Below are 25,786 nucleotides of genomic sequence, written 5' to 3'. Positions count from 1 at the left end.
CTTTATATATATTATGTATGTAATTCTTTATATATATTTATATATTTTATAGATATGTAAAGAAAAGAAAGAAATACAGTATCTACAATGGTAACCCATTTAAAAGATATAATGTGTTTCCAAATATCTTCTTGTGCATTAAGTATGTTTTCACCATTCATATTGCAGTGCCACCTTTGCCTCGGAACAGGTGACCCCACAGAAATCAAAGACTGACGTGGATGATCAAGTTACAGCAAGGTAACAGAGGCAGATATAATCAACACAATGTTTTGTCAAACATTGATAAATGTGATATTAAGTACTCAGTCGGCTTGATTTCCATATTTGATAGCTCATTTGGACATGGTGTGTGATAATCACAGAATGATTGGGGTTGGAAGGGATCTCTGGAGATCATCTAGCCCAACCCACCTGCTAAAGCAGGTTCACCTAGAGCAGATCACACAGGAATGTGTCCAGGTGGGTTTTGAATGTCTCCAGAGAAGGAGACTCTAAAACCTCTCTGGGCAGCCTGTTCCAGGGCTCTGGCAACCTCAGAGTAAAGAAGTTTCTCCTCATATTCAGATGGAACCTCCTGTGCTTCAGTCTGTGCCTGTTGCCCCTCATCCTATTGTTGGGCATCACAGAAAAGAGTCTGGTCCCATCATCTTCACAACCACCCTTGAAATATTTGTAAGCATTGATAAGATCTCCTCTCAGCCTTCCTTTCTCCAGGCAGAACAGACTCAGCTTTCTCAGGCTCTGCTCATAAGAAAGATGCTCCAGGCCTCTAATCATCTTTGTAGCCCATTGCTGGACTCTCTCCAGTAATTACTTCTCCTTCTTAAAATGTGGGGCCCAGTACTGGACACAGTACTCCAGATGTGGCCTCACCAGGGTGGAGTAGAGGGGAAGGATAACTTCCCTCGACCTGCTGGTCACACTCTTCTTAATGCACCCCAGGATACCGTTGGCCTTCTTGGCCCCGAGGGCACATTGTTGACTCACAGTCAACCTATTGTCAACCAGAACTCCCAGGTCCTTCTCTGCAAAGCTGCTTTCCAGCAGGTCCACCCCTAACCTGTACTGGTGCCTGAGGTTATTCCTCCCCAGGTGCAGGAACACTTGCTGTTGTTGAATTTCATCAGGTTCTTCTCTGCCCAGTCCTCCAGTCTGTCCAGGTCTCACTGGATGGCGGCACAGTCTTCTGGTGTGTCAACACAGTTGGTCTAGAAGTACAAAGTTTGAGTTCCATCTCATTGACCTGCTAAGTTATCTCAGATGTTTCATTTTTTATTCTTTCAGTCTGTCTAGCCTGCATCTTGAAGAGTAGTATATAGATAATTGCTGCAAATGACTGGAAACAGATGAATTGTAGTCGTACGGATTATATAGTATATTTTCTTTGGTCTTCAATAAATTGTGGAAGATGTAATATCTGCACACTACTATGTATAAAAAAACCAACTTGTGCATTGTAGTGTTAACATTTTACATAGTAAAAGCCTAACATATACCATTTAGTGTGACAAAATTAGTACATTTAAACAGATGGACTTGTTCTTGTGGTATGAGTCAGATGGCATATGTACTAATGTATCTTGGAAAGTGTACAGAATACCATGAAAACATAGATTTTTTTTTTTTTTAGATTGAAATTCCATCAAATTGTGAGGTTCTCTACTGATGTAGATGTTACAGTTTTCAAAACAATCAGCAATAACCATTAAAAAAGTTGACTCTGTGACTTGGACCAGAATAAAATGCCTGAATATGCAATTTAAAAGTGTGTGAATTAGAAACAGATTTCTAGATATGCACTGAGAATCACAGTAGCTCATTCTGTAGTTTCTATCTGGAAAATACAAAATTATGCAGACAGTAAAATTAGCTAATTTTATTTAATTTTATTAATAAAATACAGTTTTCTGTGGTCTGAAACTGCAGTCTGTATTTTGAATCATGCCCCCTCCCCCAGGTGTGTAAAAACAGTACAGAATAATTAAGAAAAACATCCAAAATATGTCTGACATTGTAATCTCTAGGAAAAAAGCAATACTTCAGTGAAATATTTTCCTGTCAACATATGTGAGAGCTCTTAGAGAATTAAATACGCCACTGTATTAACTAGAGAAGTCACAGCCATTCTTCACTCCTAAAAGCTCGTTAAGGCTTTACTTAATCCCCACCCTCAATCAGTTCACATTCATCATCTCCCGGTGGCTTTCATTACCATATCAAGCTTTGTATTCCTGTCCCTCCATTGGTGGAGAACTGGAGGAATATTTTACTGGTCTACAAGTTTCTATGGTAACATTGTGCTGCTAAAGCTATTTGTGTCAGTATATAAACCATAAGTAGCCTGTAATCTTAGTGGGCAAAATTCAGCCCTCTCTACTGCTCCTTTACATTTGGCTGGTGCTTCAGATGTCATCCATCTGCTGCTGATGTGTCAGCTTCACAGAACTACAGATTTTTGTTAAATTTATGCTAAACAAAAATGTATTAAGCAGCTGTCAGCAGAAGTACCATTTTTTCATAAAGACGTCATATAAATACTACACTTTTGGCAAAAACTATTGTGCCACACAGGGGAGGTAAACAGTTAAACAAAAAGTATTTCTAGTAACATAAACATTTATTAGAATAATATTTTATCTTACACCGTTTAATTTCCTATATTTTTACTTAGAACTGAAAGATTTTCAAGTCACGCTTTTTAAGTTATAGTTAATTGATTATTTGTCTTTTGCTGGGGATTCTGATAAGGATGTTAAAGGAATAATGAATTAATTTCAGTATAAAATAAGTGGAAAATGGCAATTGCTTTTCTATCAGACTGGTCAACGATAAAAGGAAAATCTTTTGGAAGAGATTTACCTGAAAAGATGTCAGATACTATCTCTTTGGCTAAAAGTGTAAGCTTCACTGTATAATGTTCCATGCAAGGCCTGACACTGATTTTATTAACATAAAAAGCATTTTTTAAATTGTTTTCAAGTAGAACAGATAGATGTGACATCCATCTTTAAACAGAGTATGCAATAATATATATAACATATCTGGAGGCATGGACATACGGACTTCCATCTTTTGGAGATGATTAACTGAATGGAATAAGCATCTCATTATTAGTTAGGACATCTATAGGCACCCCAGACAACATAAACAGGCTAGGATCCAGAAAAAGTGAGGATAAGCACTGTCTAATAATGGTGTATTTTTCTGAGCACAATAGGTCATCCACAAATCAGGTCTCTTGATTTGTCACAAATGCAGCAGCATATGAGCACTGTACTGGATACATACAGAGACATTTTTCTGATTTACTCAATGAGTCTTTTATCCATTGCTTATTAAGTTATTTTTGTGTTTCACTTCCATCTCAGCGGAGATTCAAGATTCTCACTCTGTGTTTTTCCGTTACAGAATTATAGCAACCATTAAATGCAGGTGTTTAAAAAAATGTATTTTTTTAAAAAATATATTCTATAAGCAATCTTGTTAAACCACTTCAAACATCCTGAGGGTGTTTAACACAGCTTTAGTCAATCTTTCATGAATGATTATACTTAGGAAGCAAAAATATATATTTCTATCAAATGCTTCTATGAGGAATTCACTTGTACGCAAGTAGGGTGATTCCTTGCATATGTGATCTATACAGAAAGTAACAGTACTTGGCATGGTGGGCCACATTCACCAGTGAAGTAACAGGTATTACCACCAAAAGAAGCAGAATAATCAGAAAGCCATATTTCCAACAATTCATAAATTGTAGAAGTAATGAATTTATCTTCTATTTCGCACAGATATATCAGAATTTGTGTTGGACATATTTGAGGAGAAGCTTTTGAGGTGATAGTAACAAGGGCTATGTAAGAACTTGGAGATCTTAAAACATCCGTAGTGAGATCGTCTGCTACCAGTGAATGGCTACTAGTATGTAGGGGCACAGGGCATATTGTAGAAACTTTCATATAAGCATTTATTTTTGGTATGCCATCAACTGCTGAGTTAGGTTGAAGAAAACATCTCAGCTGTGTATTTGTATGTATATGGGTGAGAGAGGCAATTTCTAGCGGTCAGAAACAAGGAACTAGAACATTTTTCAGACATAATTAATAAATACTATGTTCTTGGCTCTTTAGCATTTCATTTTCTATAAAGTACAGTTCACTGACTATTAGTTCTGTACAGGGTTTTCCTATACTGCACTATAATTACTCCTGTCAGATAGCAGCAAATTCAGACAATGCTGTAAATACGTTTGTATCATACTCCTTTTTAATGATGTTCCTATTTGACCTGAGATGTGTTGACAGTTTTCATTATAAAAGATTGTGAAAGAATACCACATTAGTTACCTGTGCCTTGACTATCTCTTGTAACAAGGACAATTTTTCTGTATCTGTCAACATTTGGCAACTGAGAAGCGTGGGAAAAAAAGACAGATTTTTTTCAAATTATGTAAAAAATATGAGTAAATTATATAAAAAGTATAAAGTATAAAAAATTATAAAGTATAAAAATCTTATAAAGCTGGAGAGCGTCCAGAAGAGGGCCACAAAGTTGGTGAAGGGTTTGGAGGGGAAGCCGTATGAGGAGCAGCTAAAGTCACTTGGTTTGTCCAGCCTGGAGGAGACTGAGAGGAGACCTCATCACGGCTACAGCTTCTCACAAGGGGAGGAGGAGGGGCAGTCGCTGATCTCTTCTCTCTGGTGACCAATGACAGAACCTGAGGTTCTTCACCCAGAGGGTGGTGGAGCACTGGAACAGGCTCCCCAGGGAGGTGTCACGGCCCCAAGCCTGACAGTGTTCAAGGAGAGACTGGACAATGCCCTCAGACACGTGGTGTGAATTTGGGGGTTGTCATATGCAGGGACAGGAGTTGGACTCCATGATCCTTGTGGGTCACTTCCAACTCAGGACATTCTATGATCCTATGAAGTTGATATCAATGTGGAATTTTCCAAACCAATGGAATTAAAATCATAATATCGGATCTCTTAAATGAATATTTCTTGATAAAACTTTTATTGTTCTAGAGCTGTAAAGAGCACAAAACTGAGAGAACATGTACGTGCATTTTGAGGCATTAGACAATTATGTGTTCCCATTGCATGGGAAAGAGAAATCTGATCTGTGAAGAGAGACTGGAAGTTCTAAACAGCCACTAGAAACAACTTAGAGAATTATCTTAGGTTGAACTCAAGTTTAGATCACCAAAATTAGAAGGCATGATTCCCTCACCAGGTATTTCTGTCTGACTTTTCCATTGTGATGTCATTTTTATTTGCTTTCACTTGTTAGTGAGACCTTAAGGAGACCTGTTTTGGAGGACACTTGTGTTGCTCAAAAAATGTTGGAAGCAAGGATGCTAAACAGAGCTATTCGTAATTCAGTAGTTGTAACCGCAGCCAGATCTTGCTTTTGGCTAAAATGACAAGTTTTTATTTATGGTAAAGTGAAGTGGTTTTACACTTTCTAAATTGCTTCTGATAGTACAAATTAATGTAGTCATTTTTGATGATAATTTTTGCTTTTCAAATGAAAGCACTTCCTAGTGACAGACACCTTCTGCTCCCCAATTCTGATAGATTCGGCATTTAGTATAATGCTGATTTACAGCATTTCTGCACATTGATACAAATGATTTGCAGTTGCAGAGCTTATGTGAAGAGATCCAAGTCCATCATTCCTAACTGAAAAGTTAATACAGTGTTTACAGGGTCACACATATCCTCCAAGCAAAACTGAATGAGTTGTTGTCCTTTTTTCAGTGATCTTTCCCAGTCCACCTCCTATAAAACATTCTGATCAACAGCTTCTTTCTCTGTATGTAGCTCCAAAATCCTCTGGGCTAAGCATTACCCTGGTTTTGGCACAGTATAAATTGTCTTTCACAGTTGACTGCAGACCTCTTCTCTTGCCTCATCCTCGGCTGTTATTGATGAAAGGTTTGAATGAGGGCTCCTGGCACAGATTAGTGAGCATAGCAGTGTGAAAGGAAATGCACCCTGCTTCAGAATAAATGCTGCTCTTTTCTCAAAGAACTTTTTTATTCATTCTCAGTTATTCATGACGAAGTCTGACATAGGGATGGTAAAGCAGCCATGGATGGCAGACCAAAACTCAGCCGGGCCCATGATGTTAAGCTTTATCCAGTGAGACGCCTGACATACTCAAAGCCAACTCTTTTTAGTTCCGATTTGGAAGGCCCAGTTGGCAATCCGTTGTTTTTGTATTTTTCTGTGCTGACACGACTAGGTCAGAAGTGGCCTTAAGGTTTTAGCCAGACTTGGTTAGTGTGGTCTTTGCATATTCCATCATGTCAGAAGAAGCAGCTGTCGATCAGAATACTTTACAGGACATCAACTGGGAGAGATCACTGAAGAAAGGACAACAGATGCAACTTGCTTGGTATCACATTCAGAAATATTACATGTATCTTACAATATCATACATCCAGAAATAGGGAGTCACCTCAGGAGTTTTTTAATCCTGTTCAGGGCTTTTAATCAGAAAACAGATGGAGATCTATTAAAAATACTGTATATGACTACTTGAATAGATCTGCTCTGGTTTGCTGCTGATGACATTGATGATGACAGAGTGAGTAAATCTGAAACCTCACTGAGTATCTGGGATTTGACATGAAGTGCCCCACTGATTGAAGACATTACAGCAAGTCTTCTGAAATTTGTGTGGTCCTTCAGTTTTCTGGTCCATAAAACAAGACCTACAATATTGATGCCTAGGTATTATATGAACTGTTTGTGTATCAGCAAAGAGGGATGACGACATTCTAGGCAACAAGGCAAGAAAGCCTTCAGGAATTAAGGAACATCTGGGACTAGAAGTGGGCTCAGTAAGACTTTTACAGGTTAAGTAAGTGTTTACTGAATGACTAGGGAGTTGTGGTCACATACTCTCCTGCTTGATACTTGAGGTTCAAGAGAACGGCTGGGGTCTGTTTAAAATTTTATTTCTCTGTCTCCCACATGTGTCCAGGATTAACTTCAATTTGTCCTCAGCATAAGGACAGTCATAAAAACATGATCAAACTTTTAAAAATATATTCTTGTTGATTGTTTTCTTCATTGCCTTCAGAATTTACAAATACAAACATTAGGAAGGTTTTCATTGCTTTCGTCAAACAACTAATGACATCACTAAAGCCCTTTTGTAGGGATGGTTCCATGGTTCCTGTTTCTATGCCATATGAAGCTTTATCTGAATGCTTTCAAGATTAAAAAGAAAAGAAAACAAAAAGTATTAGCTGTGCCTGAATGTCTGGATGGGATTAATTTGTGTTTTCCTTTTTGGTGGTGATCTGACTTGTCATCAGTTAAACCGGAATTACAGCATTATTATCGACTGAAATAAGTGAGATTCACAAACAAATCTCACAGTGCAGAAGGACTCAAAAGTATTAGATCTTTAACTCAGATGAACTGAGTTAGAAATCAAGTGCAGACTGAAAGTCAACGCAAAATGTAGACAACTCAATTTGTCTAAGTTTTTAATCCAAAGTATAAAAGGAAAAAAAAATCATACGATGTGGTTACGTAATACATTCATTTTTACACCTTACGTACTCAACATGTCTTTAGGTCTTTGTACATTAAATCAAGGAAGACATTAGATACCTAACATTAATAAAATGAGATAATGCAGAAAAGAATTGTTCTGTAAATGAAGGAACATTTGCTGGTGTTGATTCAGGATCAGAGATATTAAGCTTTTGAAATTAAGCTAATTTCTGGAGAAGTTGTCACACAAGCCCTGAATAATTTCCCCTTTTGTTTGTGTCTGAGAAGAATAGGGGTCCAAGATATGGTAGAATAGGAGTCCAAGATATGGTAGAATAAGAGTGTCTGGTTGAACTAAGACATAAATTTTGCATGCAGACTGCCTGGACAGCTTTTTTTAAACCTACTTTACCTATTTTCTTTGCTAGCCTTTTATTCTACTGGACTTCCTTCATTAGTTGTCAAATTTATAATCCTATTTTACACAAGCAGCTTGAGGCAAAATAGTAGAAAGCAGCAGCAAAATTCATAGTTAACAAGTTTATAGCATGAGGCTCACAGTGGCCCAGTTGCACATCATTTTTTCTGTCATTCAGAGTAGAGTTTTCTTGTAGATTCCTGGTGCTATTTTAAGTATTTTTCTGCAAGGGGATGTGAGAGGCAGAATGGATTTTTTTAAATTTTTTTTTAAATTTTTTGAGGTGGTCACTTATGAAGAAAAAAGTAAATTCATCAATAGAATTGTCTTCCATACTTCAGTGATGATAACAAGCAGATCTAGGTCTTAATCTAAGTCTTAATGTTTTGATTTTACAACAGATTCATTCATTTTTTCAATACTTGATGCTTTTGTACAAAATGTGATACAAAATCTTCTGTACTTTTATTTTTACACAGAATACAAAAACTTCTAAAATATTCCAGTCATGTCCAATGGCTTTATTAAAATATTTCGTCTTCTTGAATTCATGAGCAAACTATATATTCTACTCCTGACAGGCTGTCTGACCTACCTCATCCTCATTCATTTCAAAAAAACACTTACCCTAGGCAGAATGTTCACAGTGATGCAATGACTGTCTCTGAAAATACTATGCTTGGAGGTGGCATCCTTTGGAATGACCTATGAAAAATGTCAGCATCTATTACAAGCCACCTACCACGTTTGAAAGATATTTCCCCAAGTTTGTCTGAACTGATTTATGCAGAAGTTTTTATGCTGCTGTTTTCCATCATCATCTATATTTTTAAAATTTGTTGACAAATTTTAGAAGAAAGAATTCAGTTTAACCAGCCTTGGACACTGAAATAGTTTATTTTTTCATATGATAGTTATACCTGTAACTAGAAAGGTTTATCCACAACAGACTTTCATTGCATCTGATATTCTGATATTCAGGGAGACTCCTTAATGTGTTAATATATAGGTTAGTCTCTTCCCCACTTTAAACCTTGATATCCCTTTTAGAAATATTAGAAAAAGTATAAATTATGTTGCTGATTTTTAGCATGCTAACAACTCAAACAAAACCTAACCTGAAATTCTGTTCAGGCCCTGTATTCCACATCCATTCTAATTTTTAATTGTGAGACTGGGTTATGTGGTGATAACCCTGGTGCCCACTGTGTGCTATTGCTCGAGTAAATGTAGCTTTGTTAAAAATGAGAGAATGAAAAAAAATCAGCAGAAGTATGCCCTGAACCCAATCAGATAATTTCTGATTTATCCATTATGTCCTGCAGCTTGCCCTACTTTACATTTTATCCTTTTACAAATAACAGTGCTCAGACTTTAGCTTTAGTTGCTAATAACCTGAACTACACTTGAACCAGTAGCTTGAAGCTCCGTCTCCTATGACCTTTCCTTTGAGCCAGCCAGCCACCTCAAGGCAAAGAACTTGCAAGACACCAGCCCTGATTACTTGCTGCAATCATGTCAAGCAGATGTTTCATGAGGATGAAAGTTAGAGAAGTGTTTCCAGTGCAATAAATAAATACCTTATAAGGGTTATGTTTTATAGAAGTTTTGTTCCATAGGAACCATAAAGCGCAGCTGAACGGGTCAGTCAGCATGTATTTTTGTGCTGAAATCTGCAGGTACAACTGTTTCTGTTCACTTATTAGGACGCTTCAGTGTTGGCATTCTATAAATCAGGCTGCTAATTTACAAGGAGTGCACACACAGCCTAGAATTTTATTACATTTGTTACTGTCCCTTTGGACAGCAAGTAAAATCTTCCTTGCAAGCCAGTCAGTGCATTGGGATACTCAAAGCACTGAAAGTAATGCATGAAGAAGTAAAAGATGCTTTTGGCTGCAAAGTCACAATGATTTAAAGTCTACAGAAGTGAACTAACTCAACTATCCCTCGAGTTGCACCAAGGATTAATATGGGCCAGTAAACACATTTCTGAAGGAATGATTCTTAAATTATCGGAAGTTTGTAAATATTTTTTTTATTGCTTCCAAATAGGCAGCAGTTAAACTATTTTAGCTAACTTCTCTTTTTTTTTTTTTTGTTTCAAAACTCTGTGCAAAGTGAACAGAGCAATTTAAGGTAAAGAAAATCTGACGGTACCTGGGAAGAATGTTAAAATACATGTGAATACTTAAAAATATTGTGTTCTAAAGCCAGAATCTTTCCTGCTGATCTTGAGGGAGTTTCTTCCTTTCCTGTTGACAGAAAAATGATGCCTACAACAAGTATATAAGTGATATAATTTCCCAGTGTTCTACAATTTCTATATCATTATTCATTCAATTGTATACCATTTGATACAAAACCACTAAGATGCTTTAACATTTCTTACAAAGACTAACACAACAAGTTCTAGTATTTGGGTGTTGTGGTGGGAGCATATTTTATCTGCATTGTGTTTGATTATTTTTATAGGAAGGCATCTTCAATTATTTTATCTCAGTCTGAAAGAAGAGTCCCCAGTAATTTTAAAAAATATGAAATGGAAAATTATAAAAAAGTGAATACAATATTTTATATCTATACCATGAGTAAAATTTTCAATCGTATCTGTTTTACTGAGCTAAGTCTCATTAAAAGCATATTGGAATTTGGTTCTCCAAATGCTTATATTCCTTTGAAAATAAGTGTACTGGCCTGCAGGGCACAGCTTTGCTACTGTCACAACCTTTCTGTTGCTCCACTCTGAGAAAGTCAGCAGAAGTAAGCAGAAAGGCTACTGATAACCCTGCTGAGTAAACCGCATATGACTGCAGCCAGAATAAACAGGAGTCCCAAATTTGCTTTGTATGATTTGGGTGAATATGCAACACTGAGGCTCATACATATGTGAGGGCTGCATAGCACATAAAGATCATAATTGAGGTAGATACAATTGCAAAGCTTCAGTAGGCTTTATAGAAGACTTGAGATGCATATTTTAGATACCTCTAAGAACATAAAGGAATAGAAGATGCAGGAGATAGGAATAATTATGTATATTTTACTCAAGTCAGATACATGCACAGCTGGAGGTTTTTTCTTAATAAAAATTGCAAAAATATAAGTTAATAAAGTAACTATCTCAGGTCATATTAGACTTACTATCATTTTAATGTTGCTACATCCAAGTACTGAGGAAGCAATTAGCCATCCAGTTGGTAAAGGAAAGGATATTTTTGGATAATCACAAGACTCCAGTTTCTAGAGGAAAACTCTAAAAAGTGTGAAATCTGTGGTAATATAAAATAATTTTCAGAAGTATATAGTATGTAGATTTATTAATGACTGGTATGGAATTCTAGCTAAATGGCAGTAGAGTCTCTTTGCATTGAGCTGTTTTTGTTTAGTTCCTAAACAAACAGAGATCTTGATAATCTCATCAAAGGGGCTGACAAACATGACCAAAAATAAATCTGAAAAGGCTGTCTTTATTGACCGAGATATTGTTTCATGACAGAACTGTTCAGAATGAAATCTCAGTAATGAGATGTATGGAACGCTGTTGACTACCAGGTTATAGAACAGGTCCTACAGCGGGGGCACTGTCGTACTGTCATGGGCATCACTCTTTTCCCATTGCTTTCTTTTTAGGAGGCAATTTTTTAATTTTTTGTGGTGAGTTAAGGTTACTAGATGGTAACTTTTTTAAGTAAAGTTGCGTAAATTGAAAAAAGTAAATTAATCAACCAACAATATCTAGGTCAAGGAAGATTTTTTTTTCCTCATATGAGATAATAATAGTAAATCACATCCTGTCTCTTTTATGGAAGTTCAAGAGTCAGTGGATGTGATTAGTCCTCAGCATTCCTCAGTTTAAACATGAAATTTCTTGAGAGGAGAGAATCTACTTGGGAAGGAGATGGTCTAGATAGCCTACCTAAGAGACTTTTTGACTGATTTAGCCAGAAAGACTTAGTCCGTAATTACTTTTTAGGTAAGAAACTATTCATATCAAGAATATTTGGCTGATTGTATTGTCTAGTAAAGATTTTTGTTATATCATATGTTAGAGGTCAGGCACTCTTTGAAGTTGTCTACAATGCATGTTCAGCAGGAATTATCCTTTTTGACATAAGTATTAGGTATAAATAGTTGTTTCCAAAACATTATTTGGTCCTATTATTCCAGGAAAAATGTGTGCTTATGTGCATATGGGGGGCATATGGATGTGTCTATGAATATCTTTGAATTACTAAAATGATGTATGCTTTGAACTTTTCATCAGTTTAATTTTGTCTTTCATAAAGAATGTGTCAATTATAATTTCTTTTTAAGTGAGTATTTAATCTGGCTAATTGACAGCTGGCTATACTAATTGTGATTTGATCTGGTTTTTGTTCTGTCTTTAAAGGAGCCAAGAATTCGATAACCTCATCAAAGTGAAACCAAGTTCTTTGACAAGTGACAAGGAGTAAGTCTTCAAAGCTTCTCAGACCCTGCTTTTCTAAGGCAGTGAGTAGTTTGTAACTATGAAAATGTCAGGAAAGGTAGTGTTACAAATCTGTAAAATGTTTATAGATTAGTAAGTAGCATTGCTTATACAGAATAATAAATATAAAAATACAGGCTAATTAACTGGCATGTGCACTACCAGCTGAACAAGTAATATCTATGGTAAGCTTCCATACTTGCCTTATATGCTTCCTCAATAAAATTATTAAAGAAATGTTTTAATATAGTTAGAGAAGGGGCACTAAACAAAATATTGTAGAACTCAGATGATAAGCATTGCCCCAACAGAGTGTAACAAAGCATTTCAGTCAGCAAGGTCAGTGATCCATAAAGAGCAGCTTGAACTTATATTTTTGAACAGCCCTTCAGTTTAGTGTGTTTCAGGCCAAGTTTATTGTGGTCTGTAAACATCCCTTCAGCATACAGAAAGGAAAGAACTGCCAGAGTACGGTGCTAGAAAGAACTATATAATATTTGTGACACCTAACACCGAAATTCTAGAAATAACTTCAAGAATTATGTTCTACACAGTAGCAGCACATAAGTGTTGCCACCATGTGATCAGCTATTTTACAGTAGACAATCTCACATATATGCATACATACATACATATATATATGTACACTTAGCACCAACCTGTAAATTGAGTCCGATTTTTTTTTCTCAAATTTTAGTTCACAGAGAGTGTATTAGAATAGAGTCCAAGACTTTGAGATACTACTGAATATTAGGAGACATCCAAAATCTTAAGATTAATAAGCTTATTATGGATTTAAGTGACCAAGTTATCAGTTTCACAGAGCTAACGTAGTCTTTTGCTTTTCCTCCCTACTTCTATCTAATGAGAATCAGGGGTTTTTACACTAGTTAGAGTGCTTTTCATAGGTCATGCCATTCTCTAATTCACTGAAACATTTTAAAATAATATTTTAAAAAACCCAGAGGAAAAATAACCACTAGTTTAATTATATTTATTAAATTTTAAAAATGTTTCCTTATATGAAAACTTTGTGAGTCTTTGGATGCTTACATTTTCAGTATAGATACAGACAATCAATGCTTTAACTATTTACTATGATGATATATGGAGGTAATTTCTTGTCATTCCAGAAGCAAAAATATGTCAACATTTTGCAGCATCTTAAGAAGTAGAAGTTTCTTAGCTGAAATAAAAACATTAAAAAGAAAAATATTGCAAAGTAATGATGCAAACAAGGATTAAACTGCTTGGAGTCTGTAAATTAGTACTAAGTTCTTTGGAAATTCATGTTTCTCCTTCAGCCTTCACTGGGAAAGAACAACCTGAAACGATGGCATTGATATGATTAAACAAAGTCTTTTTATTTTCTTGGCTGTACTGGATAATATTTTTTAATTTAATTGCAAGAATTTCACCTTGTTAGTGGAAAATTGTAAACATATTTTCTTACTATAACATAAGTGTTTGCGAATTTTGAACATGAACTTATCTAACAATTTACTTTTTTCAGTTTAAATGTGAGCATAAATATATATCTTTTTTAGTGCATTTTACTTCTTCCCACATAGGAGGAATATTTTAACGGTTGTATTTGTTTGTTGTTTCAGAGGAAAAGATCTTGAGGATTTTACTGAGAAAAATACTGCTTGTCAGAAAAATAAGAGGCAAGGCTGTCATTATCTTTCCTTTATATACTTATAAACTGTTTGTGGTTGGTTTGATATTAGTATTAATAGGTTCTTTTCTGTTAAAATCATTAGAAGAATAAAAATGGATGGGTTTATGTTATTTAAACCATAGAACTTTAACTTTGTAAAATTCTCTATTAGATACAGGCTAGTAAATATAAATAATTAAGTGTAGAAGAAATGCAGGTAGTACTTAACTTTATCATACTGGAACCCTAAATAGTCAGTGCATGCCCATCAAAATTTCCTAAATTAATGTGAAATGTTCCATCAAACTAAAAACTGTCCTTTAAATACAAAGAGGAATATCATAAATAAATGAATAACAAAAATCCTCTTTTTTGTTAGTATCATTATTCATTTTCAAATGAGAGTCAGTGTGTCCCTTTTTTAATCTTAAACAGTTCTTCAATGGATAACAATATTATTTTTACTTACAGACCATGTAATATAAAATATTAATGTAAAATTATATCAATACATTTTATAGATGATGTATCTTAATGTATGACATTTATGACATGAAAACAGCTTTTTCGTAGCCAGTGATTTACGCACTACTAGTAAAAATGTGGTCATATGGTCCCAGGGATTGTATATAAGCCTAGATAACAGCACTTGTAAGAGGAATCTGGGCTGGATATAACGACAAAGCAAATAACACACTTTGGCAGCCGTTTCCGTAGCTCACGGTGCTGGTGCCTCTACTGAATGAAATTATGTTATCAAGTTGAAATGATAGAGCCATAGTCAGTTCAGAACCTGTAGGCAAGCCCTTCACTTGTGGCAGGGCAACACAGTGCAACACAGTGGTCACAAATTGGAACAAGAGAGATTCAGACTGGATATAGAAGGAGGACTGTCCAGCAGTGGAGCAGGTTGCCCTGGAAGGCCGTGTCATCTCTGTCCTTGGAGGTTTTCAAGACCCAACTAGAAAAAGTCCTGAGCAACCTGGTCTGACCTCAAGAGCTGCCCCTGCTTTGAGCAGGAGGTTGGATTAGAAACCTCCCGAGGTTCCTAAATTCTGACCTGAATTACCCTACAATACAATAATGAACTTGGCGTTTTTGAGTAGTTTGTCATTCTTTCATAGTGTCACACTGGAGAGTAACTGAAAAACATTGAAGTTTGAACTGATAACTCTTACTTCATAACTAACTAAACACCTATGATATGAAAAAATTGCGATGCATATTCAGTATAATCAGGATTCTTCCTTGTGAAATGCATATATTTTTTTTCTTCTTTAAAATAAATAATTCAACCTGTTTAATATGTTTAGGTTGAATGAAATAATTTGATTAATTATGAGGTCTTTCTCACTTCCACAGCGATGAGAACCTTGGTGATCGCTCCGAAGTCAATTCTGCTGATGACCAAAGTAAAAAGTGGTGAGACATCCTTCATAGTTCTCTCTAAAATTTAAAGGGTCAATATCAAGAGTTGTAGCTGTTTAGTGTGGTACCAGAAAATGCGAATTCCTAGTACAAGCAATCAGAATTTGCATAACTTCAGTAAGATATCTGTATTATTTCTAAAATGTGCCTGATTAACCAAATATAACAATATAGCTGCATGTATTTTGATATAAGCAATGGCTCAACCTATAGTCTCTTGTAGTGAATAAAAACACCTGGTGACAAGATCATCATTGAGTATTTTTGTGCTTACCTAGGTGTTTTGTGAACTCAGCTGTCAGCAGCTCAAACAAATATAAGTAAACACATTCATAGTTTAAAAGTTTCACTGCTACAGGGTTTCATTATTTGCAAAAACTAAGATCCATTTTGGTCAATTAAAGTGAAGTTAGTGTATGTTTTTAGGTACCATTCTGATGGCATCTTTTTGAGTCTTCCATTTAGTTGTATATCTAAATGAAGAGGGAGAATTTAGCTATCTGTATACACAAGTAGTTTTGCTGGTTTCAATACATTTTTATCCTAGCAGTCCCACTTGACAGTTTGAGCAGAGAAGCATATACTGAATATCTATGGTGAATGAATTTCTCTTTTAGTTCTGAAAGCAGGTCTGCCAGATTAGGAGTCAAGCACAATAGTGGGTGCTGCTTCGTGCAGCATGCTGTGCATATCAAACAGTGACCAGCACTGAGCAAGGCTCGTTTAGCGAAGCTTCAGACCTTGGCAAGCTCACCAAAATAAATCAAGCTGCAGCCCAAACATCCAGAGTTAAGCCTTATAATCATCAAGTTTTTCCAGAATATAACATTTGGCAGAACACAAGACCAGCCTTTGCCTGAGCTGCATTGTAAAATCATCAAAAACATTACTAGCACTTATTCCTTAAATCCTATAATTTGTCTGACAAGGTTTATTTTTATGTTTGGTTGCATGTCATGTTTGTGGCAGGGAAAACTGCAGGAGACAAGGTTTCTTTTGCTTGAATCATAATCTTGCTTTTTGAAATAAGGGTCTATGTATCTGTTTAGCTGGTCATTTGTAATAAAAATGTAACTGTAGTATATACAAAAAAAAGAAAATTTGGAACTAAAATACAGTAAAACCAAGAATAAAATGTTATAGAATACTGCCAAGAAAATGCAGAATTCTAGTAACCACTGAGACATTACTGCACAGTTGAAAAGCTCCATGGGCACTTTGAGGCAACTAGAGTTCAATTAAAGTTAGATGAAGTTTCTGATATAGATATATCTACCAGCATAAACTAGACAACTTAAAATTATAGGTCAGTGATTCTATTACTTTTCACAAGTAACAATTTAACAACAGTAAGAAAAAGATAATTTTATTTAATGTACTGTTTCTAGCCCAAGCTTTCACATTTATGGCTGTAAGTGTAACTGAAAGCTGTGTAGCTGAAAATTATTTCTAAAAAGTGTTTGTTCCCTTGTTGTGTTGGTTTGGTATCTTGATTTTTTTTTTTTTTTTAGGGTAACTGAGAAGGCATGTGAAAATCCTCCAAGGGCTCCAAATAAGCTCCCAGAAACAAACTACTTCAGTGATAGTGAAAGAAAGACCAGGTAATTAATTGACAACTATAACTTCTGAAGTGTCATTTCTTGCAAAAAATTAGGAGAAACCATCTTTATGCAAGAAATTTCAGGGATGTTTAGAAACCTCATACTGATGTCTGGGATTATGCCAGCCCCTTTCCAAATTCTGCTTCCAGAATCCCACCAACAGAAGTCCACAAAGCACAGCTCTAGTGCACAGAGTGAGGAGCACAAGAGATACCTGGCATATCTCTAGAGATGTAGCTGAGGCATGAAACTTAGGAGAGCAGTTTAGCCAAAATTCTTATATAATCAATACAGGAAAGGCATTTCCTGCATGTTAGACATGCCATGATCTCAGGAAGCTTATTTGTTTCCAAGGCTATAAGGAAAACATTATGCTCTTCACTCAGATGCTTTAAATTCCTAAAGCTATATGGGGCGAACTCGTGTCATCTCTTATCCCTATCACTGAAATTGTAGCATGGATTTCAGACTTTTTGACCATATACAAACTATTTTCAAAACCATTTGTTTTGCAATACTCTTGCTCTGGCTGGATTCTGTCTCTACGAGCATATGTATTGCAAATCTGAGTGAAAAATGTGGTATGATAATAAATAAAGAAATATGATAATAAAATCCATTATATAATTCTTGAATAGAAGATCTTTTTGGATTAGGAAAATGTCTCTTCAGTACCAACCCACTTATCTATGTGGATTTAAGTATTAATGTAGACAGGACTGTTTATAGACATAGTTCTATATGTAAGGTGTATTGCCGTATAATGGTCATGAATGACAGATCCAAGGCTGATGACTTGGAAGGGAGAGGAGAAATCTTCTATTAAGCCTTACTAATAAGGAAAACAGCAGTCACAGTCTGGTACTTTATGGGAACTATGGCAAATGTCCCAGTCCCTAAGCTTATGCACACCTGAGCCTTGTTGTGGGTACAACTGGGCTGATCTCTCATTTTCTTATATTTGCTGTAAGAGGTTGGAGTGTGGTTGAAATTTGCGTATTCTGTAACTTCTGCATGGCCTTGAAGGCCAAGCCCATAAATTGTCTAAGGATAAAAAAAAGCTAAACAGCATATGTTTTTAAGACTCAAAATGAATATTCAACACAAATAAATCAGCGTTTTGCAGATACGAGGCTTCTGAGGTGTAGTATTCTGATTATCTTTGAAAATTAAAATAGAGAACAATAATGGCAGGAATGGCAGGGTAAAGAATGTCCTTCAATGCGCAGTGTTAACTTACCCTTGACAAAATGTATAGCCCTTACTTGAAGAAGTAATCCTGATTTTACTCATGAAAGCTTACTAAATGAATGGTCTTTGCAGGTTATTCTTTATGCAATACATTCTACAGAGTATTTCTTGTTGAGTAGTTTGCTGTATAAACAAGTCACACCATAGCAAGTAAAGGAGTGAGTGATATGAACTGAAAGAATGGGTTTGACCGGACAGGCAGTTCTCAGGCTGCATTGTAGCTCAGTTTCAACTTAGCATCTTGTCAAGCTGTCACCCTTAGCATTTATTTGAAAGGGTTCTGAGTTTTCTCACACTTTCGCTTGACAAGTCTAGAAACTGATGCTTAGGAAATATTTTTGCTGTAGCTTCATAGCTTTTTATTCTTTACAGTACATTTTTGTTAAGATTTGGTTATACATATTTGTGTTTGTTTCAAGAATAATACTCTAGACAGTTATTAAAATCCAAGGGATACTGTTCTTTACACTGGGACACTAAGAAAGTATTTTTCTCTACACAACTATTTATAAGATAAATAGTGTTATTTTCAGGTGTGCTACATCCAAATACCCATATTATGTTGAGTGTGCAATGCACAGTACTCAGTTTGCCCTGATCTCAACCCTGTTTTAACTAAATAATTTGAAATGTCAGAATGGCTCTGCACTAGCTTCTGCAGCTAAATACAATGAGTTAAAGAGAAGATTTGGCAAAAATAAGCTTAACAACAAAAAGAAGCACAGGCAGGCCCGTACTTTATAGGAGCAGAGAGGTGATATTCCTATACCACTTTTCTACTACAGTAAGAAAATTCAGACACTTGCATCATCAATATACTCCACCTTGTGATGTGTTGTGCACATGTCTAGCATGGTTGGGGCAAAAATAGCCAGAAAACTCTTTCAAAATGCAATCCCTTAGCTTCAGCTTGCTTTCCTACTTGGTAAGCATATTTTCATCTTGCCTACAATGTAAATGGAGCACTCAGTGTTCATTTGAGGAGATATTTCTCTGTGATGAGCAAAACCAGTTTTTTTCACATTACAATTACATAACAAGCATATTGTTATGTTCTATGAAACAAAAATAAAACATTTATCATTTAAACTTCTCAGTAAGTGTGCCATTTTGTTACATTTCTGGCATTGAACAGCAATCAAATAAGACATATAAACATTATAAAAGACAGGTGAGCATTAAAGTTTATCTTGGCTGTGTAACACCTTACACATACGCTACCACTCTCTCTGTTTCGCTTTCCCTGAAAAAAAGACATATTCTGAAAATACATGATTGAGAAAAATTGTTCCTAGCATTGCTAAACATTATTCAAAAGTGATGTGAAATGTAATAATTGCCATATACCTTACGAATTTCTTGAGGAATGGGGTAATTACAGCAGTTCAAAAATGTTCAAAACATGTATGGCAAGATGACTTCTTCAGCTGTCACATACATGCTCATCCCTTACATGCAAACAAAACCGACAGTTAAGCAACTAGAACTGAGACTCTTTAAAAAAAAAAAAAAAAGCTTTAACTTCCCTGATAGTTAAATTCAGTATATTCCTTCTGACTCTGATATGAAGAACAATACAGTTACTGTAGTGAACACAAATCACTCATTGAGCAGCCTGTATTATAAAGACCCTCACTCTGCCTCTACAGACATGTTGTAATTTTGTTTGGCTGTTTGGCAGCTCTTTGAGGACTAATGAAAGACGGGGAAAAAAAGGAAAAAAATGCAGTATGTCATCATTTCCTGATATGTATCATTTAGGCTGATCTATCAGCACAGGTAAACCCAATACCATCATGTAGATTTTGCTCAGTGGGCTTGTGGATTTAATTTTGAAATGTTGAAGAATCATTCAACAACAGAATACAGTCCAAGGACACTATATTTCTACATATTTCTAATTTATGCTTTTTTATTTTATATATTTTTCATGATGGTTGTGAAAATACAAAGAACTCAGTAAGTATGATGATTTTTTACAAGCATGTTACATTAGTGTGATTTGCATATTATAATCAGCATAGTGAAACCTTTACAAATAAAAAGTACTGTTTAGTGATTGCTATGCACTCACTGCTTCACAGCAGATCATCATATGGTGCCTATGAAGAAAATATAACAGGAAATACTATCAAAACTGTTTACTCTACTTCTGATCGGTAAGTACACATGAATAACATTGTAGAGTATCAAAGGACACAGGCATTTCACATAAGCGTTCAAGTGTTCAGACAAATAGAGAGCAGTGGAAGTCACCATTAGGCTTGTCAGACAGCTTTTCACACAGAGTTCCCTTTCAGTGGGTTCTTGCCATCAAATTATTACCACAGTTCAGCAGCCCATTGTTATGTTAGGCTTGTCACAGCTGACATTTTAAAATATCTATAGAAACAACAGCCAATGCCTTAAGTAACAGAGTTGGCTTGGTGATTCTGTAGGTTTCTACCTGGGGCAGCTGCTTACTCTGCAAAATTTCCTTCCTTTGTGAGAATGGTGTCTGTAATGACCAATTTCACATACAGATGTGGAGGAACAGGTTCACATGACAATGCTGTTAAAAACTCTGTTTTCACATCAGTTAAGATATTCCCAAATACAATAAAGATATTTGCGCAATATCTTCCATATCTTACCTCATGGGGAAAAAAAAATAAATGTGCCCAATATTTTCAGTTCAAATAATTTGGACTTTCCCATTATTTGGAAATACTGAATCAGAAAAAAATTGTAACCTTTCCAACAAAAGTATAATGAACTCTGGGAATTATTAAAAAAATAGTGCAATGGTTTATCATTGAGTGCAAAGGAGTAAGGCCAGTTGATTTTGTAGTGCAAAACCAACATCAACAGTTGTATCTAGAGAAAGTACAGACTGATGTCATGTAAGAATGCAAAAATTATTGAGAAAATTTTTTAAAATGTTATTGTTGTGAATACCAGGTAGGCTGTTCTATGCGTGTGTTCACTATAACTGCCATGAAGGTAGGATTTCTGTCTGCAGTGCAGAAAATTAAAAATGTTTTCAGGCACTTCCACAACACAGAGGAGAAATCTACATCAGACTGATCAAATGATGGCAGTTTAAATTCAACTACCAATTTACTTTTGTGATTTAAATATTAAAATCGTTACCCCCTGCTCTTTATCCACATTTAGTAGAAATCGTTCAGTTCACCAAAGAAGACCATTCTTTCTATCAAGGTATTTTTGCTACTTGACAATTATGCTCAGCAATTTGCCCATCACAGGAGCATGTCTGTTATGCCTGTCAACTGGAATGGAGGGAATATGCATGTGACATTTTTCCATTTATGGCCATTGTACAGTAAACAAATGTCTTTTCCATGTAATGCACTAGGCTTATAAGTTTTTTACCTTGAGATTTCAGTGGTAGCCCTTTTTCTGACAGCTGATGTTACGTTATATACACAGGAGTATAATTGGAAAAGATATATGTACATACTGCAGGAAGCCCTTGGGCATAGATGCCAAAATGATCTTAGATGCCTTGCAAATTTGCTGTCATTCGACTTGCTTCAAGGTAAGAAAATTTCACCTGCTACTAAGAAAAATATCTTGGTTGTAATACCTGCATTACATTACACATATAATAACAAAATATTTATGCCTCAGGCCTTCTCTGCCTGCGAGAAGAGGAAGGCTTGCACACTGGAGGAGAAGATTAATGCAAGAAATTCTCTCGCCCCTGTGCAATCCCTTCCTCTTTCTTTCCATCTCTCTCTCCCCCTTTTCCTCTACTCTCCATCTTCCTGTTTCTCCTTCTCTTTGTTCTCTTGCAACAACAAGGAGGAAAAGGGATGCAGTTGAAGGTATCCTGAATGCCCTACGTATTTATAAGCCTTCAGTTATACATGCTTCCAGTCTGATGTAGTGAATTATATCCTACTTACACTTTCTTCATATTGGAAAATTTTATTCTCCTTCTTTTCTTGTGAAGTTTTGTAAATGCTCTTCATAAAGTGACATCTAAAATCACAGAAGCCACACTTAAGAGGTATTAAAAGTAAACAATAGAGGTGAAAGCATTTTACCCACTGGGATCAAAGAACTGATTAAAATTTGGTTCCCATGGATGGTTTCTGATATAGGATAAAATGGTGTTGAAATTGGATATGTCTTTACTTCAATCTTATTTATCAAAAATGATGTAAGTTTTTTTCATGTCTCCAATAAGAAAGTGCAGAATAATTTTTTTGCTTGTCATTGCAAAGGCTAAACCTCAGCCTAAAATTCACTCTTTAACTCTTCTCAGAGTACACCTACCAGTGCTCGGCCCTACAGTCTGCTTTCTTTCTGCTTCATTTGGCTTAATTCTGCTTGCATCCTCACACAGAGTTCGTTGTTCTAACAATACTCGGCAAAACCACTGCATTAGCACAGCTCATTTTTCTGCCCAGTCTTGCGTAGCTTTTGCTTCTGCTTCCACAGCAGTTCTTTTACCTGATTATTGCCTGAGATGTACCCCAAACCAGAATATGTGTGATGTTACATATGCTTTTTATCTCATATAGACTTTCTGAACTCTGTGAGCACTAGAAATGCAATTTCTTCCATGGAAATTACTCTATAATACTTCCTCAAATCTATTATTGCAAGTACATACAAACTCTAGTTTGTTTCCATTCTTTTTAGGTGGATCTACCCACATAAAGAGGAATGGGTTTTTTATGCAGCTAGGAGTGTTAACATATTGGTACTGGCTGAATTATCTATTAAATACTTAAGCCTATTTTTAAAATTATATTATTTTTGCTTCCTGTTCCTAAGTGGGGACCTGTCTGGCCACCAAAATTCGGCTTAAGTTTTGTGTAACTACACACTTAAGAAAGCTTCGGCAAAAAATTAAACAACTAATTTAAGTCTCTGATTCATGCTTGTAGTTATGTATTTAGCTAAGTAGTGCAATTTCTCATCATTAATATTCATTTAGCTCCTTACAAATACCCTGTATCCATTAGAGATTTGCATGTAGCTGACAGCAGTATAAGGTCTTTGGTTCCTTGTGAAGTTATATACCAAAAGTTCAGTGAATAAATAATCCAAACTGTAGGGTTTTTTTTCTCTGTATGAAAACACTAGCTAATTTTGGTGATCAAAGCTTTGAAAACATGCCCATCCTTTTGCTGATTTATACATAGAAATGTAAAATGAGTGAAGAAAGCAGACTGCTTTAATAGTACCTTAATACTAACAGCTTATGTAGAAAAGATATAGAAAAAACATTTCTGTAAAAGTGGAAAAAACAATGTTCTCTAGTACTCTAATATGTTATACTAATCAATACTGAGCACTCAATTTCATATTAGCTCTAATGAGCATGTGCAACGTAAAGCAATTGTATATTGTCTGGATCTAAGAATTCACAGTACCTTTAAGTCCATGGTGCTGACATCACACAATTTCTTTATTCATTTAGCTGCAAATGGATGTTCTGGGTAAGACTGTTAATTTTTAATTTTAATAAAGATTTTCATTCCAAATTTATCTGAATAGACAGCCATCATGAAAATTATGGAGAAGTTTACAGCCCTTCTGAAATGGCTGTCAATTTGGTTACTGAACCGCACTAATGCAGATTTTCATTTACCAGAGGATAAAATATCCAAAGAAACCAGAATTCGACATTTTTTTTATTAAGGCTGCAGAAAAAGGGATGATCTGTGTATCAAGATTCTGGTTTATAGGTCGAATTACTTTGCTCCTTGATTCACTATAGGTTTTTCTTGTTATCTTGGGAAGTCAGCTTCTGTGTGTATCTGTGTATCGATGCTTCTCTATCTCAAAAGTTAGCTTTTTGAGAAATTTGGGAAAGCAATGTCCAGATTCTACAATAATGAGAGACATATTTAATGGTTAAGATAAGGTATCATAAAATATTTTAAAATAAGCAGGTTTAGATTCTCTAAAATCTTCTCTGAGTTGGATGATTAAATCTCATAATGATTCTTTTACCCAATGAAGAAAGAAAAAGATCTCACAAGTGTGATTCACCTTATTTTAGAATAAATTTCCAAGCTAAGAAAGAGAAATTTCCCTTTGGAAATGTCTGGGGGAGGGAAGGGGTCAGTGAGTATAAAGAGAATTTAGGGAACCAGTAGAGACTTAGGTATCAGATTTTCAGATGTCTCAAGGTAAGATATTCAGACGTCTAATCTAATGTTTACAAAAACTATTCTTTCAGAGTTCAGATTTGATGATATTGCAGTACTCATAACCCATTCTGGTCTGGGGTTGCTTACTCCCTAAAAGACAGTATGCTGGGAATTAATATTAAAGGAGGGTTTCATTTTAATTTTTCTTGTCACTTTTACTTGTGTGTTGAAGTGTGAAGTATGCAAAAGACCACTGGAAGATCTGAAAGCAGGAGACAGCATTTGGATTTACAGACAAACTGTGCATTGTGAGCCTTGCTATTCTAAAGTTAGAGGTAAGATGCAAGATGTATTATACTGAACATAAAAAAAAATATGTAGAGAACTTTATTTGGATAACTTCAACATATTACAACACAGCTATTGCTTTTGCTCATTTCTGTGTAATTAAACCTTTTCAAAGTATTTCATTCAGTAAGACTGGGTTGCTTAGGATGATATCTAACCCCAGGCTCCAGACATGATAATTATGCTGTACCTGTGAGGGAGATCTTTTAAGGTCTCATGGTAATCTGTAGAGTCCTACCTGTGCAGTCAATGGAGACATGCACGGTGAGGCAATAGCATCTTCCCCTAAAAGTCACAAGAATAAATTGCAAGGCTATCTGAGAATTAGGTTGTTTTATGGAAATGAATAAGCCAGAGTTCAGAGGTATTTCCATCTAATGTAGTCATTGTGACCAATAAAGATACAAAATCTATTAAATCATAATGAAAATATTATACTGTGAGTGCCATTCTTACCTTTGTGAGGAGCATACCTAGTTAGTAAACAAATAGGCAAGGCAGTGAAGAATGAAGCTTTTATTATTTTTTCTAGAAGTTGCCAGATTTTAAGTCTTCTCTGTTCACAGCAACTATTACCTCATAATACTATAAATCAGTACCTGTGTACCAAATAAATACAAATTGAAACCTAGATGAAAGGTTCTTATAAGTAAGTGTTCACCTATGTACTTCTTCCAAGATAAGATCATGTTAACTAGAATGATATTAATCAATTTGTGTTATTATGCCATTGCAAAATTTGATGGGAAGAGTGAATTTTGCCATTAATTAGATTCTAAAATTAATTAGGCATTGTGACAGTGATCAAACAGTAGAAAGACATATCAAGGTTCTGTTTATTAAGCATTATAAATGGACATATCCTATTTCAGCACATGGCAAGATGGGACAGTCAGACTTCAACAGATTTTCTAAAAATTTAATTGATCTAAAGTTTCCTTGTGTGACATTTAGAGAATACTGACTTGCTTGGCATTTC

The 25,786-nt window shown here is 35.4% G+C and overlaps 1 protein-coding gene across 6 annotated transcripts in view; it reads left to right on the top strand.

Moving 5' to 3' along the window:
- Nucleotides 1-25,786, top strand: part of SCEL (sciellin) — a 74,814-nt gene that overhangs the window by 48,278 nt on the left and 750 nt on the right. For all 6 annotated transcript variants that reach the window (XM_065649675.1, XM_065649698.1, XM_065649659.1 and 3 more), the window contains 8 exons: nt 169-240; nt 12,329-12,388; nt 14,017-14,073; nt 15,429-15,488; nt 17,006-17,095; nt 20,431-20,505; nt 21,779-21,887; nt 24,692-24,794. In XM_065649675.1, the coding sequence (XP_065505747.1) occupies nt 169-240; nt 12,329-12,388; nt 14,017-14,073; nt 15,429-15,488; nt 17,006-17,095; nt 20,431-20,505; nt 21,779-21,887; nt 24,692-24,794 (626 nt within the window). The remainder of the gene's footprint in view (nt 1-168; nt 241-12,328; nt 12,389-14,016; nt 14,074-15,428; nt 15,489-17,005; nt 17,096-20,430; nt 20,506-21,778; nt 21,888-24,691; nt 24,795-25,786) is intronic.

The sequence above is a fragment of the Caloenas nicobarica genome, chromosome 1 (assembly GCF_036013445.1).
Source record: "Caloenas nicobarica isolate bCalNic1 chromosome 1, bCalNic1.hap1, whole genome shotgun sequence".
Lineage (NCBI taxonomy): Eukaryota > Metazoa > Chordata > Aves > Columbiformes > Columbidae > Caloenas > Caloenas nicobarica.
The sequence above is the reverse complement of the archived record's forward strand: the minus strand, read 5'-3'. Positions and strand labels throughout refer to the sequence as shown.